Below are 19,297 nucleotides of genomic sequence, written 5' to 3' on the forward strand. Positions count from 1 at the left end.
GTTTTTAAGACAACTTTGGTTGCTGTGTGCAGAATGGACTGTAGGGGGCAAGAGAGCAAGCAGGAAGACCAGTTTTAGGAAGTCTTTGCAGGTAAGCAATGGTGGTGGCCTTGAAGAGGCCAGCAGCGGAGGACAGACAGATTTGAGATACAGGAAGTGGAATGGACAGGTGTAGGCAATCAAATAAATGTGGAGGTGAAGGAGGGAGAGAGGAGTCAAGGCTGACACCCTGGTGTCTAGATTAAATGAGCAGATAGTTGGTGATCGTTTTGGGTCTTGAGGTCTGAGGCACCTGCGGGATATCCCAGAGGATACACAGGCAGCTACACAAGCCTGCAGCTTTTGGAATGTTGCTTAGGGGTGATAATTGGAGGTTCACGGAGCAACAGGAACACCGAGGATAGAATGAGGAGGAGCAGCTGATGCCAGCAGAGTAGACCAAGAAGGCAGGAGAGAAGCAAGTGTCTGCTGGACATAATGAACATGTTGGTGGTCTTAGATCACCTCAGGGGAGTGGTGAGTGGGAGGTGAGGAAATGGGACACCGTGACCAGCCATGAGCTTTTCAGAAGTTTGGCCAAGAACAGGAGAGGGCGTGGGGTTGAGGGAGAGCTCTTGAACTGGGCCTGGGTCTTCAACCCTTTGTGGTTCTGGGAACCCAGCCAAGGCCTGTGCGGAGAGCGAGTCATCTCAGTCCAGCCCACCTCCCATCAGAAGTCTGGGTGGAGTCAGGAAGGTCATTCCTACCCCCAGGTGAGGCTGAGGGCTTAAGGTGGGAGGGTTACCCTAACTCCCAATGGTTAGCCCTCCGTGACCAGACTGAAACCCTGACCCCAGGAGTTCATTATCCCTAATTTCCCAAGGCAACGCATTCTGCAAGAAAACATATTTGTTCTCCACATCCTCAGAGTGCTTAGTCGTCTGACAACACCAGGTGAACAAACAGAATTGAGAAAGTTCAAGAACAGTAGCACAGAACAATGTGAAGGTAGGTTGCCTATGGAATCCTCAGGGAAGAGGAAGATGGTTCGAGAAAGAAGGGGCAAACAAGCTGCTTTCAAGGGTCTTTCCCCATTGAACCGGTTGGGTCACTCCCCCAACCCCCTTCATGGATTCCAGTGATAAGACAGCAGCCAAACTTTTGTTTTTCACTTTATTGTACAAAAAAAGAGAAAACAAAACTTCCACAATTGGCCTTAAGCTTAGGCAGACACCTCTAAGCCACTCCCTCCCACCTCCCATGATACAAATTCAAGTTGTGGTTGTTGTTGAAACCTACAAAAACACTCCTTAAATATTAGAAAAAAAAAGGGGGAGCGGGGGTCCTCCCACCCCAGCCATCCCATCCCAGTGCCAAAATGCACTCAGAGTGACCTCTTACAGCACCAACACCCCCACCCCCACAGCCCTGTTTGTACTGTAAGAATTTTTCAATTTTTAAAACAGGAAAAAAAAGCGCCCCAAAGTTGTTTTTAAATGAAAACACATTCCACTAAAACACAACAGCGCAGGGGCATTCAAACAGGGAAATGGGGTTCTTTGCAGGGGCTCTTGGGAAGAAATAGAACCTATGAACCCCTGGACCTAATTCCAGGATCAGGACAAAGGAGGGGGCGTGGAGTGGGGAGTGTCCCTCCCTAGTTCCCCGACCCCCAGCACCACGTCCAAGGCAAGGCAGATCGTCTGCCTGCCTTTGGGAGCAGGACCCATCTTTCCCACCCCACCTCCCAGGTGGAGTTTCCTCTCTTCCCCCATCCCTTGGCTTTCATTTAGAGGGGGAAGATGGAAAAGCACAAAGCCCCAGTTAAATAGGTCACTGACATGATTGTAAAAAAAAAAAAAAAAAAAAAGCCAAAATTTCGTCAAAAACAAAAAAATCAAATCCACAGAGACAAGGTGGCTTGGCTTATTGAATGTCTAGGAACCAGGGTACCAAAAAGGTTGGGATGGCTAGGAAGGGTTAGAGGGACAGCTGCAAAAGCAGCTTTTTACAGACCTCTTCCCCAGCTGTGGGTTTGGGGGGTGCGGGGGAGGGAGCAGACCTGAGAAATCAAAGGAAATGGGGGCAAGGGAGCTAGAGGGTATGGGAGGAAGGCAGGAGAGATGTGTAAGTTAAGAGCTTGGGACACATTTCTTGAAGCCCAGATTCTGAGCTAGAGTGGCCAGGTGACCCCTCAGATGAGCTGGGAAGGCCTCTCCCACCAAATAAAAGCTGTAAGGTTCACCTGGTCTGTCCCCTTCCCCACCGTCCTGCTGGATATTGGAGACCAGCAGCAGCTCAGTCACAAGGCCCCGGCAGAGGGAAGCTGGCATAGGAAGCATCAGAGTGGCTTCAGTACACCTCCCAAAATGGAATCAGAGATTAGGCAAAGCAGATACGGAGAAAGGGGCCGCCCCAGCCCACTCCCACCAGGACCAATGTCTCCCTGGCCCTCACCAACCCTTTCACCAGATTTACAGACTGAGGTGGGCTCCCCCTTCTCTTTTGCACACATACATCCACATGTGCCTTTGCACACATCCACAGGTGCACCCATGCTATGTACAGGCCACACACACACACACACACACACACACACACGCACACACACTTTTCCATACGCATCAAGACCATTTTAAAAAAGTCCCAAACCTACCCCCTAAACCCTCCCTCTCCCAGAAATGACAACAGAGACGGCAGCCGAGATCGGTAGGAAACGTCTCGTTGACAGCTCAGAGCTTAAAAAAAAAAATATATACACATATATAAAAAACACTTCTGCCCCCTCCCCCCATGAGCGGGTCCAGGCAGCTCCTTCCTGCAGGGGGCGGGGGAGAGGGCTGCGGGCAGTGCCTGTTTTCTCACTGTTTTCTCACAGGCACCCACCCTCCTCTCTCCATCCTTTCCCTGCCTCCAGTTCCAATGTAGGGGTCCAGGCAGCAAGCCCCTCTGGGAAGGGAGGGATCCTCCCCAAGCTTCCACCCTCCCATGGGTCGGGCTGCAGGTGTAGAGGGCCTCACTGAACTCTTTGGGACCCCCCACCCCACTCCCAGGTCCATTGTCCATGCCGGAACCGCAAGTGCAGAAGAGGGGTGGGCCGGGCCGGTCCAGTGGTGGCTCAGTCTGATGGTTGCGCTCCCTGGACGGCCCCCCAGGGCTGGTATCTCTGAGGCTGCAGAGTCCTGGCCTTGGCTCCTCCAGCCCCTCCCCCCACCGTATTTTGTTTAAAAAAAAAGAAGAGAAAGAAAGAAAGTGGGGGAGGCCAGGGGGCAGGGGACAGAACATGGGGGAGAAACAAAGGCGGTCAGTTGGGGAGGGGAGCCCCGGGTGGGGCTGAGCCTCAGTTGGAGTCAGAGTCCGAGGAGTCCCCCGAGGAAGAGGAGCTGGAGCTGCTGCCCTCGGACTCATTGTCCTCATCCTCATCGTCATCCTCGTCGTCGTCTTCATCCTCGTCATCCTCCTCGTTCTGGGGGGGGCAAGGAGCGTGCAGTCACCAGATGGCCATGCTGGCAAGGCCCCGCTCTCCCCTCCCACCATGACGCGTCCGCCCCACCTCATCCCCATCCTCGCTCTCATCCTCGCTGCTGGACTCGGAGGAGTCCCCACCATCCTCGGAGGAGTCCCCGTTCTCATCATCTTCCTCCTCTTCGTCTTCATCCTCATCATCCTCATCCTCTTCGTCATCTTCCTCAGACTCCTGAGATGGACAGTGGCACATCAGTGGTCCCTGCCACACCGCTCCAGGTACTGCAGACCCCCACCCGCCCCCGTCTGGGAGGGGCCTCCTTACCGACTTGGACTGCAGGGTAGTCCGGCTGGACTTGGGGTTCGGGCCTCGCAGCTTGGTCATGCTCTTACGTTTCTGCAGGAGAGAATGGGAACACAAAGGGAGCAGCCATGAGGTCCAGACACCCACCCCCAATCCCCAACCCTTAGCCCAAGGCTGCCCTGCTCCCAGACTCACATTGGAGATGTACTCTTTATATGCTGCGCGGTCCTGGGGAGACAGACTCTGGGGGAAACAGAGGAGGAGGTGAGGGTTGAAACACCACCCAAACTACTGCTGACCGAGTGCCAGGCAGGGGGCCGAGCATTAATATACCACCACCTATCTCGACCCCTCCCAGTCTCCCCATACCTTGGGACTCTGCAGACAGCCCGAGATCTGAGAACACAGCTCCAGTATTTTCGCTTAGGATGCCCTGAATCCTTTTCTAAGCCACCAATCCTAAGACTGTTGGCTTTCATGTCCCTCCTGTTGCTCTACCCCAGTGGAGGCTCCAGAGTCAGGGCGTTCCTCAACTCAGAGAATCCCCTGCACGACGACGCCCATAGCCTGGCTTCATCACTCCCACTCCAATATCAAGCCCAGAGCCACTGACGAGGCAGTTTGGGGCTCACCAAACTTCTGGAACACCTAAACCTTGCTAGTGCTCTAGGTCCTTGGCCAGCCTTCCGGGGTGGCTGAGGAGGGCGCAGGTGACACTCCCCACTTTACAGCTCTGACTGCTCAACCAAGGCACAGAGGGGAATCTCAGAGGCCCAGAAGCCAAGCCAGAGTCTAGGAGAGATCCCGTGGTCCCAGCTGGAGAGAGGAAAAGGCAATCTGATTTGGATTTTTCTACTTATTAGCTGTGTGACTTCATGTAAGTTACTTAACCTCTCTGAGTCTTGGTTTCCTTAACTTTGATAGTAATCATTACCCTGTCACACTGCTAAGACACTGAATGAAATCATGAATGCAGACCAGCCAGCATGATGCCTCCCTCTTCCTTCCTTCCAAGGCTCTCCTGCCTTCTCACCTTGACCCAGAGGTCCAGGTGTACTTTGTACTGCTTCTGCTGCTCCTCGGCCAGCTTTTTGTAGTGCTCCTTCTGGCTCTGGGAGATGCGCTGCCAGCGGCTGCCAATCTCCACCATGCGTTCCTTTAGCGGCAAGTGATTCAGCTCCCCATTGGACAGCAGCTCCTGGGAGAACTTCTGGTAACCGTTCCTAGGAGGAGGGAGTGGGGCCGGGAGGGTCAGGATACCCACCGGGTGGCGCTCCAGCCCTGACCCTCCCACCCCCAGGGTGGGCTCCAACCCTAGACTCACATGGGAGGCTTCTTGGGTTCTCCCTGGAACTTCATCTTCTTGGACGAGTTTGCAGCAGCCGGGGGTGCCCGCATCTCACTCAGCTCTCTCTGCGGGAAAACCCAGAAGCTCACACTCATCTCACCCCCGAAACAGTCCTACCTCCTGCCCCGTGCCATCAGTGCCTTAGCTGGCTCTCCTTTTATGTGCCAGAAAGGAGGAGAAACTGCGGCACAGCCAGGGAACAACTTCCTAACAAATCGCATCTTCCCGGGCACTGCCGTTTCAAAGTGCTTTCACAACTGCACTCACGTCACTGGTATCGTCACCCTCCTTTTACTGATGCGTGACTGAGCCTCAGAGAAGGAAGTTAAGAGACTCGCTCAGGGTCACACCACCAAGGCTCGGACTCCTGGCTCCAAGCCCCATGCAGTAAGGGAAGCTGCCCACCCAAAAGGGTGCTGCTCCTGGCTCCATCCTGTTCCACCACCCTAACCGCCAGCCGGCTCCCCACCTCATATCGCTTTTGGTCTTCAGCGGCCTTCTTAATCCACATCAGTTTCTCCTTCTTCTCCATGTTGTTCCAGGTCATCTCCATGGCTTTCAAGGCCTTCACCCGGTCGTTCTGGGGACAGACAGGGGTGTCAGCTGTGGGAGGTGTCACCTGGGGCTGGAGGAGACCCGTGTGGGCAAGCTGCCCAAAAACTCCTCTCCCACTCCCTGCCACCTTGAAGCGGGCCAGGTAGTCGCCGATGACGCTCTGTTGCCAGATCTCCTCGGCTCTCTTGGGCGACTCGGGCAGCTTGCCCCGCTCCTCGCGCTCCCCACCCGGCTTCCTCTCCGACTGGGCCTTCAGCGCAGCCTCCCGGGCCTTGTACTTGGCCTGCGGAGGAACGGTATGGGGCGTCAGTCTTCCAGCCACCACCAGGGGGCGCGCGCTCCTCAGCCAGCTGTTGAAGGCTCTCCGCCCCCGCCTCCGCCCCCCAAGGGTGGGGCGAGAAGAGGCATCGCTGGTGCAGATGTCTTCAGCCTGGGGCTCACCCGCCAACCCGCTCTGCTCCCCAGGGAGCCAAGAGCCCTCAGCTGACAGCTTCCCGCCTTCCGGCCTGCTGGGCTCCCAGCCCCACCATCTGAGCCCAGGCACACGTGTGAGCCACACAGGGCAGGGGTGAGGAAGTGCAGCCAGCCCCTAGGGGAGACGTGGCCCAGACTCAGCCCTGGCAGCCCCTCTGGTCTGGCGAGCCTAACCTTCTTCTTCTCCGACAAGTCGTTCCACATGCGGGCCAGCAGGCGAGTCAGCTCACTCTCCGAGAGCTCCGGCCGTTCCTCCTGCAACTGCCGCCGCTTCTCTTCTGAGAAGATGAACATGGCCGACACCGGTCGCTTGGGCTTCTCGGAGCCGCCCTGCAGATGTGCAAAGAGGGCTGGAGTCTGCTGGGTGTTGACAGGGAGCCCCGCCTTCTCTACCCCCACCTTCTGGGCTGTGCCCCCTGCCTACCTTGCCCCCTTCCTGGGAGGGCTTCTTGGAGGCTGGGCTGGTAGCTTGCTTCTTGTTGATGTTCAACATCTTCTCCTCCCCCAGGACCCGTTGCTGCTCCTCCTCAGGCAGGCTCTGGTCCGGGAAGAAGAAGTAGCATGGGGCTGTGCGTCTGGTGCCCAGTCTGCTCCCAGGTTGTTGTAGGGGGATTACCCCCCAATCCCCAAGCCTTTCTCTCCCCACTGCCCCAGCCAGAGGCACACTCACCTCCAGAAAACGGAGCAGTTCCACCTCGTAATCTTTCTTTTTCTGGGAAAAAAAGGGGAATCAGGGTCAATCTGGGGGTAGAGCCTCCAGTGCTCAGGGGACAATAGCCCTCAGCAAGCTGTCCAGAGCCTGGACAGGGCCTAGTCTCCCTCCCTAGATGGGAAGCATGAAGCCTGAGACTGTATGCTTTGATCAGCCCCGATGCTAACGCTAGCACACCACCAAGTTTGAAGCAGGTGCCCAGGGCACGGTTTGCCCAATGACTGACTGACCCTAGTTGGGATCAGACATCATGCTTCAAACCCCCAAGACACCCGAGGGTCTCCAGGAGTCCTCCTTGCCACAGCTCACCTGGTCGCACTTCTTGTGGTAGGCATCCTTCTCCTTCTGGGAGAGCAGCTTCCACTGCTGGCTGCATAGCACCATGCGTTCCGTGCTGGGCACGTCCTTCATATTGGCCATCAGCTCTGCGCAGTACAGCGAGTAGCTGTTCCTATCAGAACCGGCAGGGAGGAGTGTCCCTGTGAGCAGCCAGGGTGGCCCAGGGCAGCAGGCTTCCTCACTGCCAGAGCCAGGCTGAGGTCCTTCACCGGTCCAGCTCCCTAGCTGCCCACCTGCCCTCTCACCCACCCGCCCCAGGGCAGCGCTCACGGAGGTGGCTTGGTGGGTCGCCCATCAAACTTGTCCTTGAGCTGGCGTTCGGCCTTGGTGAGGGTGGACTTGGTGATGCCCTCCTCACTGATGTTCAACTCGGGGTGCTTCTGGATATAGTCTCGCATAATCTCCTGCAGAGTGAGGTGGGGGGATGGAGGGCAACGGGGTGCGGGGTTAGCCGGGGCTGGGGAGGGGGGAGAGCCGCTGGGGAGGGGAGGCAGGGAGCAAAGCTGGGGGGTGGCCGTGTGTCTGCTGTGTCACACGAGATGTGGTGCCCTGCCCTGCCCTAGCCTGAGATCTCATGGGGGTGAGGGGGAAGGTAGGGGCAGAGGTGAGGGGCCCAGAAGGCCCCTCCCTCAATGGAGGGATGGGGAGCGGCTGCCTCCCGCAGAGTGCGGAGGCCAGAGTCAGAGGGCAGAGGCTCGTGAAGAGCCGGACGGGGAGGAGCGCAGCGGAAGCCTAACCTCGTACTCCTTCCGCTGCTCCAGGGCCTTATGAATCCATTTCAGCCTCTTTTTGTCCGAGAGCTGAGACCACTGCTTCCCCAGGGAGTCCTTCACCTCCTTCGTAGTGGCCTGCAAACCAAAAGCCGTCAGACACACACAGGCAGCCAGGGGCAGGGGGAGGGGAGGGGGGAGGGGGGCACAGAGGCCCCCGCCCCCTCAGGCCAGAGGAGGTCACATAAGTGTCCCCCACAGGCCAGGAGGGGAAGGCGGAGAGGCGGGGGTCCCGCCTGGGTGCAAGGGACAGGCTCACACACGCACGCACGCACACGCTCGCACGCCAGCTGGCCCAGGCCCTGTCCATGCAGCCCACCCCTGGGGAGGGGCCTCCTCTCCTGCTCCCCTGCACCATGCCCGGCCGACCTGGCGCGGCTCCCCCCTTGCCACCGCAGTGTGCCCTTCACCCCCACCCCTTGGCCGGACACTCACATCTGGCCGTACTTTGAGATACACCTTCTTCTCATGGGTGTACCACAGCTGCTGGGGGGTTTTGGGCTTCTCAGGGATGTCCGACTTCTTGGCATTCTGGATTAGGTCAGGGTGATCCTCCCTAGCCGGGGCGTGGGGAGCGACATCAGTGGGTGGCGGGGGATCCTGCCAGGGCAGACCCAAGCTAGCTGCCCCACCCACCAAGGCGCCTAGGCCTGTCAATTGGGGCCTCATGGGACAGTGGCTGCCTGCCTGTCCCTGCCCTGGAACATGACCCGCTAGGGTCTACACGTGACCCATCCATCTTCCATGCCTCACAGATGGCAAGCTCGCAGCTCTGGTCACTGTTACCCTGTCCTGCCACACCCAGTGTCCTGTGGCCCTCCTCTGGGCTCCACTGCCTTACCTGAATCGGGCCAGGTTTCGCTCGAACTCCTGTTTCTCCCTCTGGAAGTCCTGAATATATTTCATCTGGGGGGAGGAGGGGACGGGGTCATCCATGACCCAAGACCTGACCTACAAAAGCCACCAAGCCACCTCCTTGCTAGCTATTTCGCCTCCCAGTTGGTGATATGGACAAATGGAGGATGGCATGAGCAGGCAGGGGATGGTGGCTTGTCTTCAGTGGGGTGAGGGGGGACTCAACCGTAGCCCAGACTGTTGGCTTGGAACCAGAGACAGTGTGAGCTACAGGGGTCTCCTGGAACACATCCTACACCTATTCCCTCCGTTTAAGAGAGAGCGTCCCAGAAAGGGGACATGGCATCACTAAGTTATACGGTAAGTGGTGACAGGGCTGGGACTCCCCTCAACCCTACCCCTTTGCCTTTCCCCAGTGCCACAAACTCCCACGAGGAGGAGTCAGGAGAAGGAGTAGGCCTTGCCCGTCACTCCCTCCTCACGTCTGTGGCAGCCAGTATCGGTCTGCCCCCTCAGAAGTGGCCCAGAGGGCCAGGGGCAAGCTGAGTCTTGCTTCCAAGGCACGAGGGGACACGGTGTTGAAGGGAACCCAGAGAGAATTCTTGCAATGCAGATCACATCCTAACAGATCTGTCTCCTAAAGTTGGATTTTTTCCTCCATCCACTACCTGAGTCCCTGGCTGTCCTTCGTGATTCTGACAGCACCCCCTGCCCCCTCCTTCCTTAGCCATCACCTTCTTCCCCGCCTGATGCCTTCTTCCAGGCTCCTGGCTGGCTGGCTCCTCAAGCCCTCCCTCCCCCACCCCACTCCTCCTGCTCTGCCACTTGGTTTCCCTTCCTTCTCCTCCACCCTCTTCTGTCAGCCTGGCCTCCCTTCCCACCATCACCTGACTCCTCTCCCTGTATCTTTCCTACACCTTCACTCCTCCTCATGCTTTTACTTCCTTTCCATTCTGGCTCTTTCCCTTACTCATCTACCTCCTGTCCTGCATCCCACGCAGTGTCCATATCTCCGTTCTCCCTCTTTTCCCCAGATTCACAAGAGCCAGCAGTGGAAGGGGCCAGGGGCTCATGGCAATTGAGCCCAACCCCTGCCTCTCACAGAAGAGGCACCAGGCGCGGGAAGAGAGGCAGCTCCACGTTCCCGCGGTTCCCACAGAAAACCGGGAGCAGAGCCCAGCCTCCTCTGCCCCAACCTGAGTCCTCTCGTGCAAAACAGCAGCTTTAAGAGCAGGCTCTCCCGCCACACATCAGATAAAGACCAGGCCTGAGAAATGAAGTGACTTACCGAAGGTCACACACGCAGCAACTCAGTGGCAGTCAGGAGAACAGGCCCAAGTCTTGTGTCCCCCACCCTGTCCACTCTACCACGTAGTTTCTTCTGTCCCTCCCTGGTCCTCAGACCCTCTGCCTCTCAGCCTCTCCCTCCCTTCCTGTGAGTGTCTGTGTCATGTGTACAGTCAGCCCCGTGACATCCCCGTCAGCGCCATCAAAGGGATCAAGAACAGCTCCAGCAAGTCATACTCCTACTCAGCTCGGGCAGCCGTTGCAGACAGCTAGTTTTACCCAGTCGAGCCAGCTCCTTTCTTGGGTACAGAACCAAGAGCATGTGAGCCCACAGCCAGAGTGCGCAAACCAGGAGAAGAGCGACTCACAGTCTGGCAGCCAGTGCCACCTCCTGAGAGCTGGCAGCGTACAACTTTGTTTCCTCTCCAAGCAAATGTGTCCTCTTGTCCCTCCCAAAGCCTCTCCCCAACATCTCTCCCGGGCTCCATCTCTTCATCTAGCATCTCCTCTTTGTGTCCATCTCTCTCCCCACCCCATCTTACTTGTGTCCCCGCTGCAGGCTCCTCTGATGCTTTGCTGCCTATCTCTGTGAGGGACCACTTGAATTCACCATGTTCGATGGTGTCCACCCCTGCCTGGGAGGCTGGGCAACCTCTGCTCAAGGTTAACGGCCTCTGATGGTCTAGGACAACATGGGGCCATGAGACACATTTGTCCTTGAGTGAACACGTGTGCGTGAGAAGGAAGGCCATCTAACTGTGGACATGACAGTGAGAAAAGCACTACACAGGGAGTCCAAAGCAATAAGCCCAAGTCCTACTCTAGCATCGTTACTTGCGTGACCTGGAACCCAATACCTTCTTGCATCTTAGTTCTTTGCCCACAAAAATTTGGATAACCCCTTCTCCTGGAGTTACCTTTATGAGGATATCAGAAGCATCAAATGAGACTGTTGGGAAATGTCAGAGGGTGAACTGCTGTGCAGGCCTAACAGTGAGGACAGGTGCATTGGAGCAGAGCTGTGTGAAAGAACGCTGTGGGCTGACTGTGGTTGGTCAGAGCACCTACCTCGGTCTGCGTTACACCTGTGGTGTAACCTGTGGCAGTGCCCGAGCCTGACGGTGTGTGGGCCTGGGAGGGGGTGATGAGGTGTGGCCGCCCAAGAGCTAGACCGCTTTGCTGACCTGCCCATGTCCCTGATGCTAAGTCCCTCTAAGACCCATCCCCATCAGCTGCCCCCAGCCTCTGCCTTCCCTCCACTTAGTGTCATCCCCCCGCCCCCACCTTCTTCTTCTCCGGCAGCTCCTTGTATTTCTTGGACAGAATCTTGGTCAGGTCCAGGTTGCTCATCTCAGGGTGGAGTTTTGCGTACTTTGCCCGCTTCTCCATGAAGAAGCGGAAATAAGGGGTCAGGGGCTTCTTTGGGAAGTCCGGATGTTTCTGGAAGGAGGAACAAGGACGTGGTGAAGGTCAGATGCTGTCCATTCGTTGGATGATTCCTCTCCTACTCCTCAGACTCCTCCTCCTAGAAACTCACCTTGAGCTTTTTGCCTTTGTAAGGGTTTTTCACATGTTCCTGAGCATCGAGGATCAATTCTGTCAATGTACGGAACTTCCTCACCTGCAGGAAGAAGAGAGGTGAGTAGGGCGGGAAGTTCTGAAGAGGGAAACACCACCCCACAGCGTGCCCCTATTTTCCAACGGGTCTCCTCTACTTTCCACTAGATTGAATTTATCAAAGGAGGAAGAGCAGAGGCCAACAGCCACACAACTCAGGCAGCCCCTGACACCCAGGCAGACACCAGGCACTGGCCCATGCCTACTGCAGAGGCCCAGGCAGTCAGTACACACCAAAGGACAGCAACAAGGTGACCACCTGACCTCGATGTAGTTGTCCATGCCAGCACCTCATTCAATCCCCAGAACAGCTCAGGCGACAGAAGCTCCAAGACGGTAAGTATTCAAGGCCACACAGCTAGAAAGTGGCAGAACTGAGAACTCTAGGCCAGTGCTGTCAACCATGCCACCTCCCAAAATGCAAAAGGGCGACCACATGAGCACCTCGCCTGGTCTCTTTCCTTCCTGTTTATAGATTTCTGTTTCATCTCCCCAACCAGGAAGGTTCAGGTGGGGGTATGTGTAGACGTGTTTGTATGTTTCAGGAAGGGGGGGATCAGTTACCTCATTAGAAATCTCCACCCATTTGAGCTTGCACATGTCTCCAGAAAAGTCTTTAAATGCTACTTTTTCCCAGTCCATATGTGACTCGGTGGTTTTGAACTTGGAGCTGTCATTGGATGGAAGGTTGTTCTTCATGCATTCCAGCAAAGTCAGCATGTCTTCCTGGGACCAGCGGTCTGGGGAGGGATAAGAGAGACGATCATGCTTGGTTCATGCCCCCCATCTGCTCCCCAGTCCTCAACCCTCCTCCCCAGAGCATTGCAGTCCCTGGTTACTTCCCCTGTGCAGGCACAGACAAGACATGGCCTAGCCCTAAGGACAAACAGTGGCTGTATGGATTAAAGCAGGGACTCCAGTCCAGACAGCGTCATACCTAGAAAGCCAGACTTGAACTCAAATCTGGCTTACTCCAAAGCTGTTATTTCTAACACGCCAGGCTGCCATGGGCCACTGTTTATTGTAGGGAAGGAGAGGAAATGAAGCTACAGTGATTCGGGGCCCAATGGGAAAACAATTAGCTCCTTGGAGAGGGGAGGGAAGCAGGGAGGCAACACATCTAAATGTGTTGCCAAGTTCAAGTCCAAGTTCTAGGTGGATACCCTATATGTGCAAGGACTGAGAATGGGATGTAGGCAGTAAGGAGAACCCATGCAGATGTTTCTCTTCTGCACAGCTGGAAACTAGTATTAGAGACATGGGTATTCCATCATCCTCCCTACCTCTCGGCCCCTCAGGGAAGACCAAAGGAGAATTTGGGGCAAGTAAGAAAAATGAAATGGAACGGGAAGAACCATATAGGGTAGCTGTGAGGCAAGGCAGGCAGGTGGGCAAAGGCTCTCAGGGCCCTGCTTCAGAGAGAACCCCCAGAATTCTGAGTTGTCTTCTCAGCCCGACTCCCTGTGGCAGCAAAAAAAGGAGTCTGGACCAGCAACTTTCAGCCACTGAATTGCAGCTCCAGGGAGGCCTCTCAGGAGGGAGGCTACTCTGGAAAGTGAGCTGGGAAAACAGCTATGCAAGGCTAGGAGTCAAAAGGCTCTTCATTTGCATCTGGTAACCTGGGCCAGGGTTTCCGCAGGGCGGGTCACATGGACCCATAATCCTCTCTCCTCTCAATGTCCCACAGGCATTGCCAGATGCTCAACTTCATCCTATCCCCTGCCCCCATACCCATTGGATCCCTACTGAATGGGACAAGGTCTAGTTAGTCACGTTATGTATCTCCCATGGCTTGGGGCCTCAAACCACCAAGACATCCTTTCTCTCCACCTGCCTCACCAAAAACCTTGTTCTCTTAGTAAGAATAAAAAGCTAAAAAGCTTTCCCAATCTGTCGTCTCCCCCTTCCACCACATTCCTCATCCTTCCTCCCATTCCAGGACCCTGGATGAGGACACACTCAGAGTGGACTGGGAACCCCAGAAGAAAGGCTTGCACAGGCGTTCTTCTCCCTCTCTAAAGTGGGGGAAATGGAATGTGAAAAATACAATTTATAGGCCCAAGGCCAAATAATTTGGGTTTAGCCAAACCCCTAGTGTGAGGGATGCTTGACTCTTATAAACACTCAAGACCCCCCCCCCCCCATCTCAATTCAGAGAATGCAGACTGGAGAAACCTTTTGGAAGGGGAGGGGACCCTGCACACACACCTGCGGGGGAAAAAAAGATTTAAATTAAAGAGAGCTGAGGGTGGAGGGTCCTACCTTGGCCTTTGGGGGCGGCCATTTCCAGGTCTGTGGGGCAGTCGGCTTCTCCGTTCATTCTCCAGCCGTCCAGCCACCTCCTCGGTCGTGCTGGCCGGGCAACCCGGGGTGAAAGCCACCTCACCCTTTAGAAGAGATACCAGTCCCCACTCAGACGAGCTGAGAGATGAAGGACTTTCTATCCCTCCCTCCCCCAAAGGGGAGGGGGGCACAAGTCCACATTCTCAGAGACCCTGCCAAGACCCTAGCGGACTTAGTCGGTGGGTGTTGGAGAGTGCTCCTCCTCTTCCTCCTAGCCCCGTCCCCCCGCCCCAGCCCCTGCAGCCCGGCTCTGAAGCGTGCGCCCTCCCCTGCCCACGCGAGAGACTTCTTCCAGCTCCCGCGTGCAGCTAGCGCCCGCCCTCCACCCTCCTTCCCCCACCCTAGCCAAAAAAAAAAATCTCCTCCTCCTCTATGCGCCCGCCCCGGGGAGGCCCCAGGCTGGAGGGCGGGGGAGGAGGAAGGGCGGGTAAAGGGCGCGCGCGGCCGCGGAAGCGGGCACGCGCCGCAGTCTCCTCCTCCCGCCTCCCCCCGGCCGATTCCCCCCGCCTCCGCAACCCGGCGGGGACCCGGACGCAGCGCAGCCGCCGCCGGCCCCGGAGCGCAGCGGCCGCACCGCCCCCGGGGACCGGATCCGGATTCCCGCCGCCCCCCTTCTTGGGCTCCCGACGCCGTCCCCGCCCGCCTGGGCGGGCAAGCAGCCGGAGAGAAGCGGCCTAGCCTGCCCCCCGCCCCCGAGCCACCCACCCCGGCCAGAAGCGCCGCCACCGCCCAGCCACCCCGACGCGCACGGAGGAGCCCGGCGCAGAGGCGCGACCACGGCGGGAACCGCCGCCTCCTCCCCCGAGCTTGCGGCCCAGCCCTGCCGGCGCCCCCGCCCCGGCCTCCGGGGAGCCGAGCCAAGGAGAGGGCGGGAGGACGACGGCCGGGAGGCGGGGGCGCAGCGCTCACCGGCCCCGCCGCCCCCTCCGGCGGCCGGCGAGAACTGCGCCTGCCGGCTCCGAGAAGCGCGGGCTCCTCCGCCCGCGGCCGGGGCTCGGCTCGGGCCTCGCTTCCTGTCCTCCCCTCCCCCGGCTCTCGGCGTCCTCTCCAGTGCCCCGGTCCTCTCGCCCAGTCCTCCGCCCGGAGGTCGCCTCGGGTCCTCTCCTGGCGTCTACCGCACCAGCGGTTCGCTCCCCGCCACCCGGCCCCGACCCCGGCGCGCGTCCTCAGCCACCCCGGTTACCCGGCGCAGCGCGGCCTCCGGGCTTCCCGCTCCTGCGGCTCCCTCCCCGGCTCTGAGCGGCGGCGCCCTCCCCCGCTCGGCCGGGCACAGCCGCAGCTCCCTCCCGCGGCGGCAGCGGCTCCTCCTCCGGGCGCGGCGGCGGCGCTGGGGCGGCGGCTGCTGCTGCTGTGGCGGCGGCGGCGGCTGTGGCTGCTGCCTGCTGCTCCTCGCGGCGAAAAGCACAAAGCACAGCGCCCTCCGCCTGCAGGCAGCCCGCCCGCCGCCCGCCCGCCGGCCCCGGCCTCAGCTCGCACACCCCCCGCCGCCGCCGCAGCCTCCGCCGCCGGAGCGGGGAGGAGGAGGGAGAAGGGAGGAGGAGGAGCGGGAGGGGGGGCGGGAGAAGCGGGGCAGCGAGCGCGTCCTTCCCCGTAGAGCGCACACCGACCCCCGGGGAGCGAGCGCCAGCCCGCCCGCCTCGCCGGCTCCGCTCCCTCCCACAGCCTGCCCGGGCGGGCTCCGCGGGGGGCAGCTGGGAGGAGGGGCGGGAGCTGGGGGGACCCGGGCGGCCGAGGCGGAGGGAAGGAAGGAGGGGAGGGGGGTAGTGGTGGTGCTGGTGGTGGCGGCGGCGGCGGCGGCTGCTGCTGCTGCCGGGGAGGGGGGGCCGGGGCAGGGAGACACGCAGCCGCCCGGATGGCGGCGGGGCTCGGAGCCGAGGCGGGCGGGCGGGCGGGCGCCGAGAGCGACCTCGCCAGACCCGCGGGGGAACTAGCAGGCTCGGCCGGCGCGGGAGGGAGAGCGCGAGGCGCGGCCGCAGAGAGGGTGCCTGAAGGGGCCCCCCGGTGGCCAGGGAGGGTCGTGGGTGCTTGGAGCCCTGCTCCGGAGCTCTCCCCCAAGTCCTCGCAGCTCAGAATCGGGCTTCCACGCCAGCCCTCTCCCGCCTCCCGGAGCGGGCGGTCCGCGCCCACCCTCTTCCCCGGAGCGTGGCCACCGGCTAGGGGCTCAGGCACGCCGATCGCGGCGCCAGGCTTCGGCGCCTGCCTCGCGGTGTCCTCGCTGCCGAACAGCAGATACACGAAACTTTAAAAATAATTACCCTTACCACATGCCTTTCCTGCAAATTAAAAAAGGAAAAATCCCCTTCGCTCCTTACACTCCGGAAACGGCGAGAGGGCGACGGGCTCCGGTAGAGGAGCCTCTCTGGGAGCCGGTTCAATCCAGCCCGGCATGGCTCCGCAGGCCTGCCAGGGCGCATGGAGATCGGCGCCGCCGCCACTCGCAGCAACCCCTCTCCCCCGAAATCCGCGGCGCCGGGGCTCACTTACCGAGCGTGTGAATGGGAGCGCGGGCCAGGGGCACCTAGGGGTGCGGCGGGCCGAAGAGCCGAGCCGCAGCTCCGCCGCAGCCGACGCCGGGGCAGCGAGACGCCAGACAAAGCCCGAGATGGCGAAGCGGAGCGACGGCTAATGGCGAGCCCCACGCGCCGCGCTCCGCCCGCCCCGCTCCGCCCGCCCGCCCGCCCGCCTCGGCGCAGCGCAGCGCCGCTCCGAGCGCTCGCCCGTCAGAGCCGCCTCGGCGCCGCCGCCTCCCGGGCCACCCCGGCCTCGCCTGGCCCCTCCGCCTCCTCCGGGCGGCTCAGCCTCACCCCTTCCCTCCCACCGCGCTGGGGGCTGCACGAAAATAAGAAAAGAAAAATGCTTTTCTTTTCTTTTTTTTTTTTTTGGCAGGGCGGGCGTGTTGAGACTTTTGGGTCTTTTTGCCCCCAGCTCGCACTCACCTGCGGAGCCGCCGGGAGGGCTGGGGGTGGGGGTGCGCGGGGCTGCAGCCGGCGAGCGCGGGTTGAAAGCTAGCCAAGCTCTGCAGCGCCCGACCCGGGCGTATACGCCGCCGCCAGTCCCCGCAGAGAAATCGTCCTCCTACCCCCGCCTCCATCGCTCTGCGTTTCTCTTCCAATCAGCCGGTCGCTTGGCGGCTCCTCCATTCTCCGGCCAAGCCCGCTGCCTAGAGCGAGCTCCACTCCATCTGTTCGCCCGGCTCCTCGCTCCCCTGCCGGGGCTGGCGAGGCGACGTGGGGCCGGAGGGGGATTTGCGAGGGAACCTGCCTGCTTCCCGCTCCCATTGCTCCCTCCTGCCTCCTGCTTCTCTCCTGCGTCTTTCCAACTCTCCCCTGTCGCCACTGGTGTGTGTCTGAGTGTGTGTGTGCGCGGTTTTTTTTTTTTTTTTTTTTATTGCTCTTTGCTTTTGCAACCCTGAAGCAAAAGCGGGGGGGAGTATGGGGGGGATGTTACAAAAAAAAGCAAGAAAGAAGCTCTTGGATTTGCAACACATTGAAAAACCGGGGGAGCACCCCGCCTCGTCCGATCTCAGAGCCCCGCGAGGGCCTTCCGGGTTTCAGAGCGAGCCTCGCGTTCTCAATGCCCCTCACCTCCGCTGGGTTTAGAATCCGAGGGGTCCGAGCAAAAAGTTCTCCCCCTGGGCCGTAGCAGGGGGTGTCAGGGTGGGAGTTGGGGAGATTTCTCAAGCAGCAGCAGCCATCCCTCCCACCCTGGCTTCGGTAGCTGGGCCGGGGTGGGGGTGGAGAGCCAAATCCTGGTGGGTTTGCGGGAAGGGCCTTCCCGGGCGACGTCGGAGCCGGGGACTGCGCTTCGCTCATCTCCCGCTCGGTCTCTGCCTCTTGTCCCCTGCCAGTTCCCCCTTTAATTTCTTTTCCCCCCTCTCCTTTAATCTAATTTCTTCCAACTCCACCTTTGTTGTTACCGGCGTCACGCCCGGACCAGCCAATCCCCGCCACGCAATCAGCTTGTCAAAAAGCCTCGACCAGCCCTGGGAAAGCAGGCCGCGGGCGCTGCCCCCTCCCCCGGCGGCGGCGGCGGCGGGGAGCCGCGCGGGGAGCCTGGCACCCGGGCTTCGCCGCCGGAGCCGCAGCGGGGCAGCTTCAGCGTAGGCCTCCCGCGCTCCACGATTCTGCGGGGCGGGGAACGAAAGGCCTGGGCGCGGACCTCCATCCACCCTCCCTGCCGCCGGCTGTGGTCGTCTGTCTCTGCCTCCCCTCCTTCGAGGAAGGGTTATCAGGACGCAGGGAGCCAGCAGACAGGCTGAGAACGCCCGCTTCCAAAAGGCGAGCCTACAGTTTGGGCCGTTGCTCCCCGGGCAGCGCCATTGCTCCTGGCTCCCAGGCTGCCAGTCTCCCACACCAACAGTGCTGCTGCCCACATCTCGGCCAGCTGGGTCACCAGCCCCTTTGGACTCTCTCCTGGCACACAACCTTCTCCATCCTCACACAACGGCTTCGCTCCTGCCATAATTCCTCTTGTCTCCCGGGAGAAATGAGATTCCTTTCCCAGGACTTCCACAGCCCATATCTGCCACGTTTCACAAACAGGGAGGAAAACCCTGTCAGGATCTGGTGTGTCCGGAATTTTTAGTGGGCAGGGCTTGTAGGAGAGGCTCATTTACCTTGACGCTAATGAAGCGCAAGCTGCAGGGCCCCTCATTTGCAGGACCTGGCCAAGGCCCTGGACTTCGTTGTGATCCATCCTTTGGTATTGTTTTTGTTAAAAGAGCTTCCCCACTACCCCAGTTGTACAAGCTTCAGCCCCACAAACCCAGCTCTGCTCTTGGAACATACACAGGGCGTTTTGTGTAGGTCAAGCCTCCTTGCTCTGCACTTGGAGCAGAGCAGGGACTGACTTTCTTGTTTCGAGTGGGAAACAGCAAAGGGTTTGGAGTCAGAAGTCCCAGCCTCCCAGCCTCTCAGCTTTCCCACCTGCTTAATAGCGTGTGAGTTTGATCACGTTTCTTAAACTCCCCTGGTTCCAGTTTCCTTGTCTATACAATTAGAATAGCGATCCCCTGTTCTCTGCTTTGCTCAGGAGTTGGAAGGTCAAGTGAGATGATGTATGTAAAACTGCAAAATACTCCACATTGTCACTTTCCACAATTACAATGGGAGAGACTTAGGCCCCCAAGAAAGTTCCAAATCTTCCACACACAGATCTGGAGTCCAGGTGTCCTGGCTCCTAGCTCTGAACTTTTTGGCTGGGCTAAGAGGCCTTTTGGTAAAATGCTTTGGAATAAAACAGAATGAACA

At 59.1% G+C, this 19,297-nt stretch overlaps 1 protein-coding gene across 5 annotated transcripts; it reads right to left on the bottom strand.

Moving 5' to 3' along the window:
* Positions 1–1,138: 1,138 nt before the first annotated feature.
* UBTF (upstream binding transcription factor) lies at positions 1,139–17,396 on the bottom strand. Of its 5 annotated transcripts, none has more exons than XM_046675820.1 (21): positions 16,985–17,396; positions 13,968–14,092; positions 12,270–12,445; positions 11,626–11,709; positions 11,373–11,528; positions 8,788–8,852; positions 8,382–8,502; positions 7,914–8,024; positions 7,447–7,580; positions 7,147–7,288; positions 6,796–6,837; positions 6,550–6,663; positions 6,300–6,455; positions 5,779–5,934; positions 5,566–5,676; positions 5,073–5,161; positions 4,782–4,971; positions 3,944–3,991; positions 3,770–3,841; positions 3,533–3,676; positions 1,139–3,445 (listed from the first exon to the last, which is right to left on the bottom strand). In XM_046675820.1, the coding sequence occupies exons 1-21, from the start codon at positions 17,137–17,139 to the stop codon at positions 3,320–3,322; spliced, it is 2,517 nt and encodes an 838-aa protein (XP_046531776.1). In that variant the 5' UTR covers positions 17,140–17,396; the 3' UTR covers positions 1,139–3,319. The 5 variants fall into 5 exon arrangements, with proteins under 5 accessions (XP_046531776.1, XP_046531777.1, XP_046531774.1 ...); XM_046675821.1 differs by lacking the exon at positions 16,985–17,396 and adding an exon at positions 16,533–16,785; XM_046675818.1 differs by lacking the exon at positions 16,985–17,396 and adding an exon at positions 15,232–15,764.
* Between the last annotated feature and the right edge of the window lie 1,901 nt (positions 17,397–19,297).

This window comes from Equus quagga, chromosome 11 (genome assembly GCF_021613505.1).
Source record: "Equus quagga isolate Etosha38 chromosome 11, UCLA_HA_Equagga_1.0, whole genome shotgun sequence".
Classification (NCBI taxonomy): domain Eukaryota; kingdom Metazoa; phylum Chordata; class Mammalia; order Perissodactyla; family Equidae; genus Equus; species Equus quagga.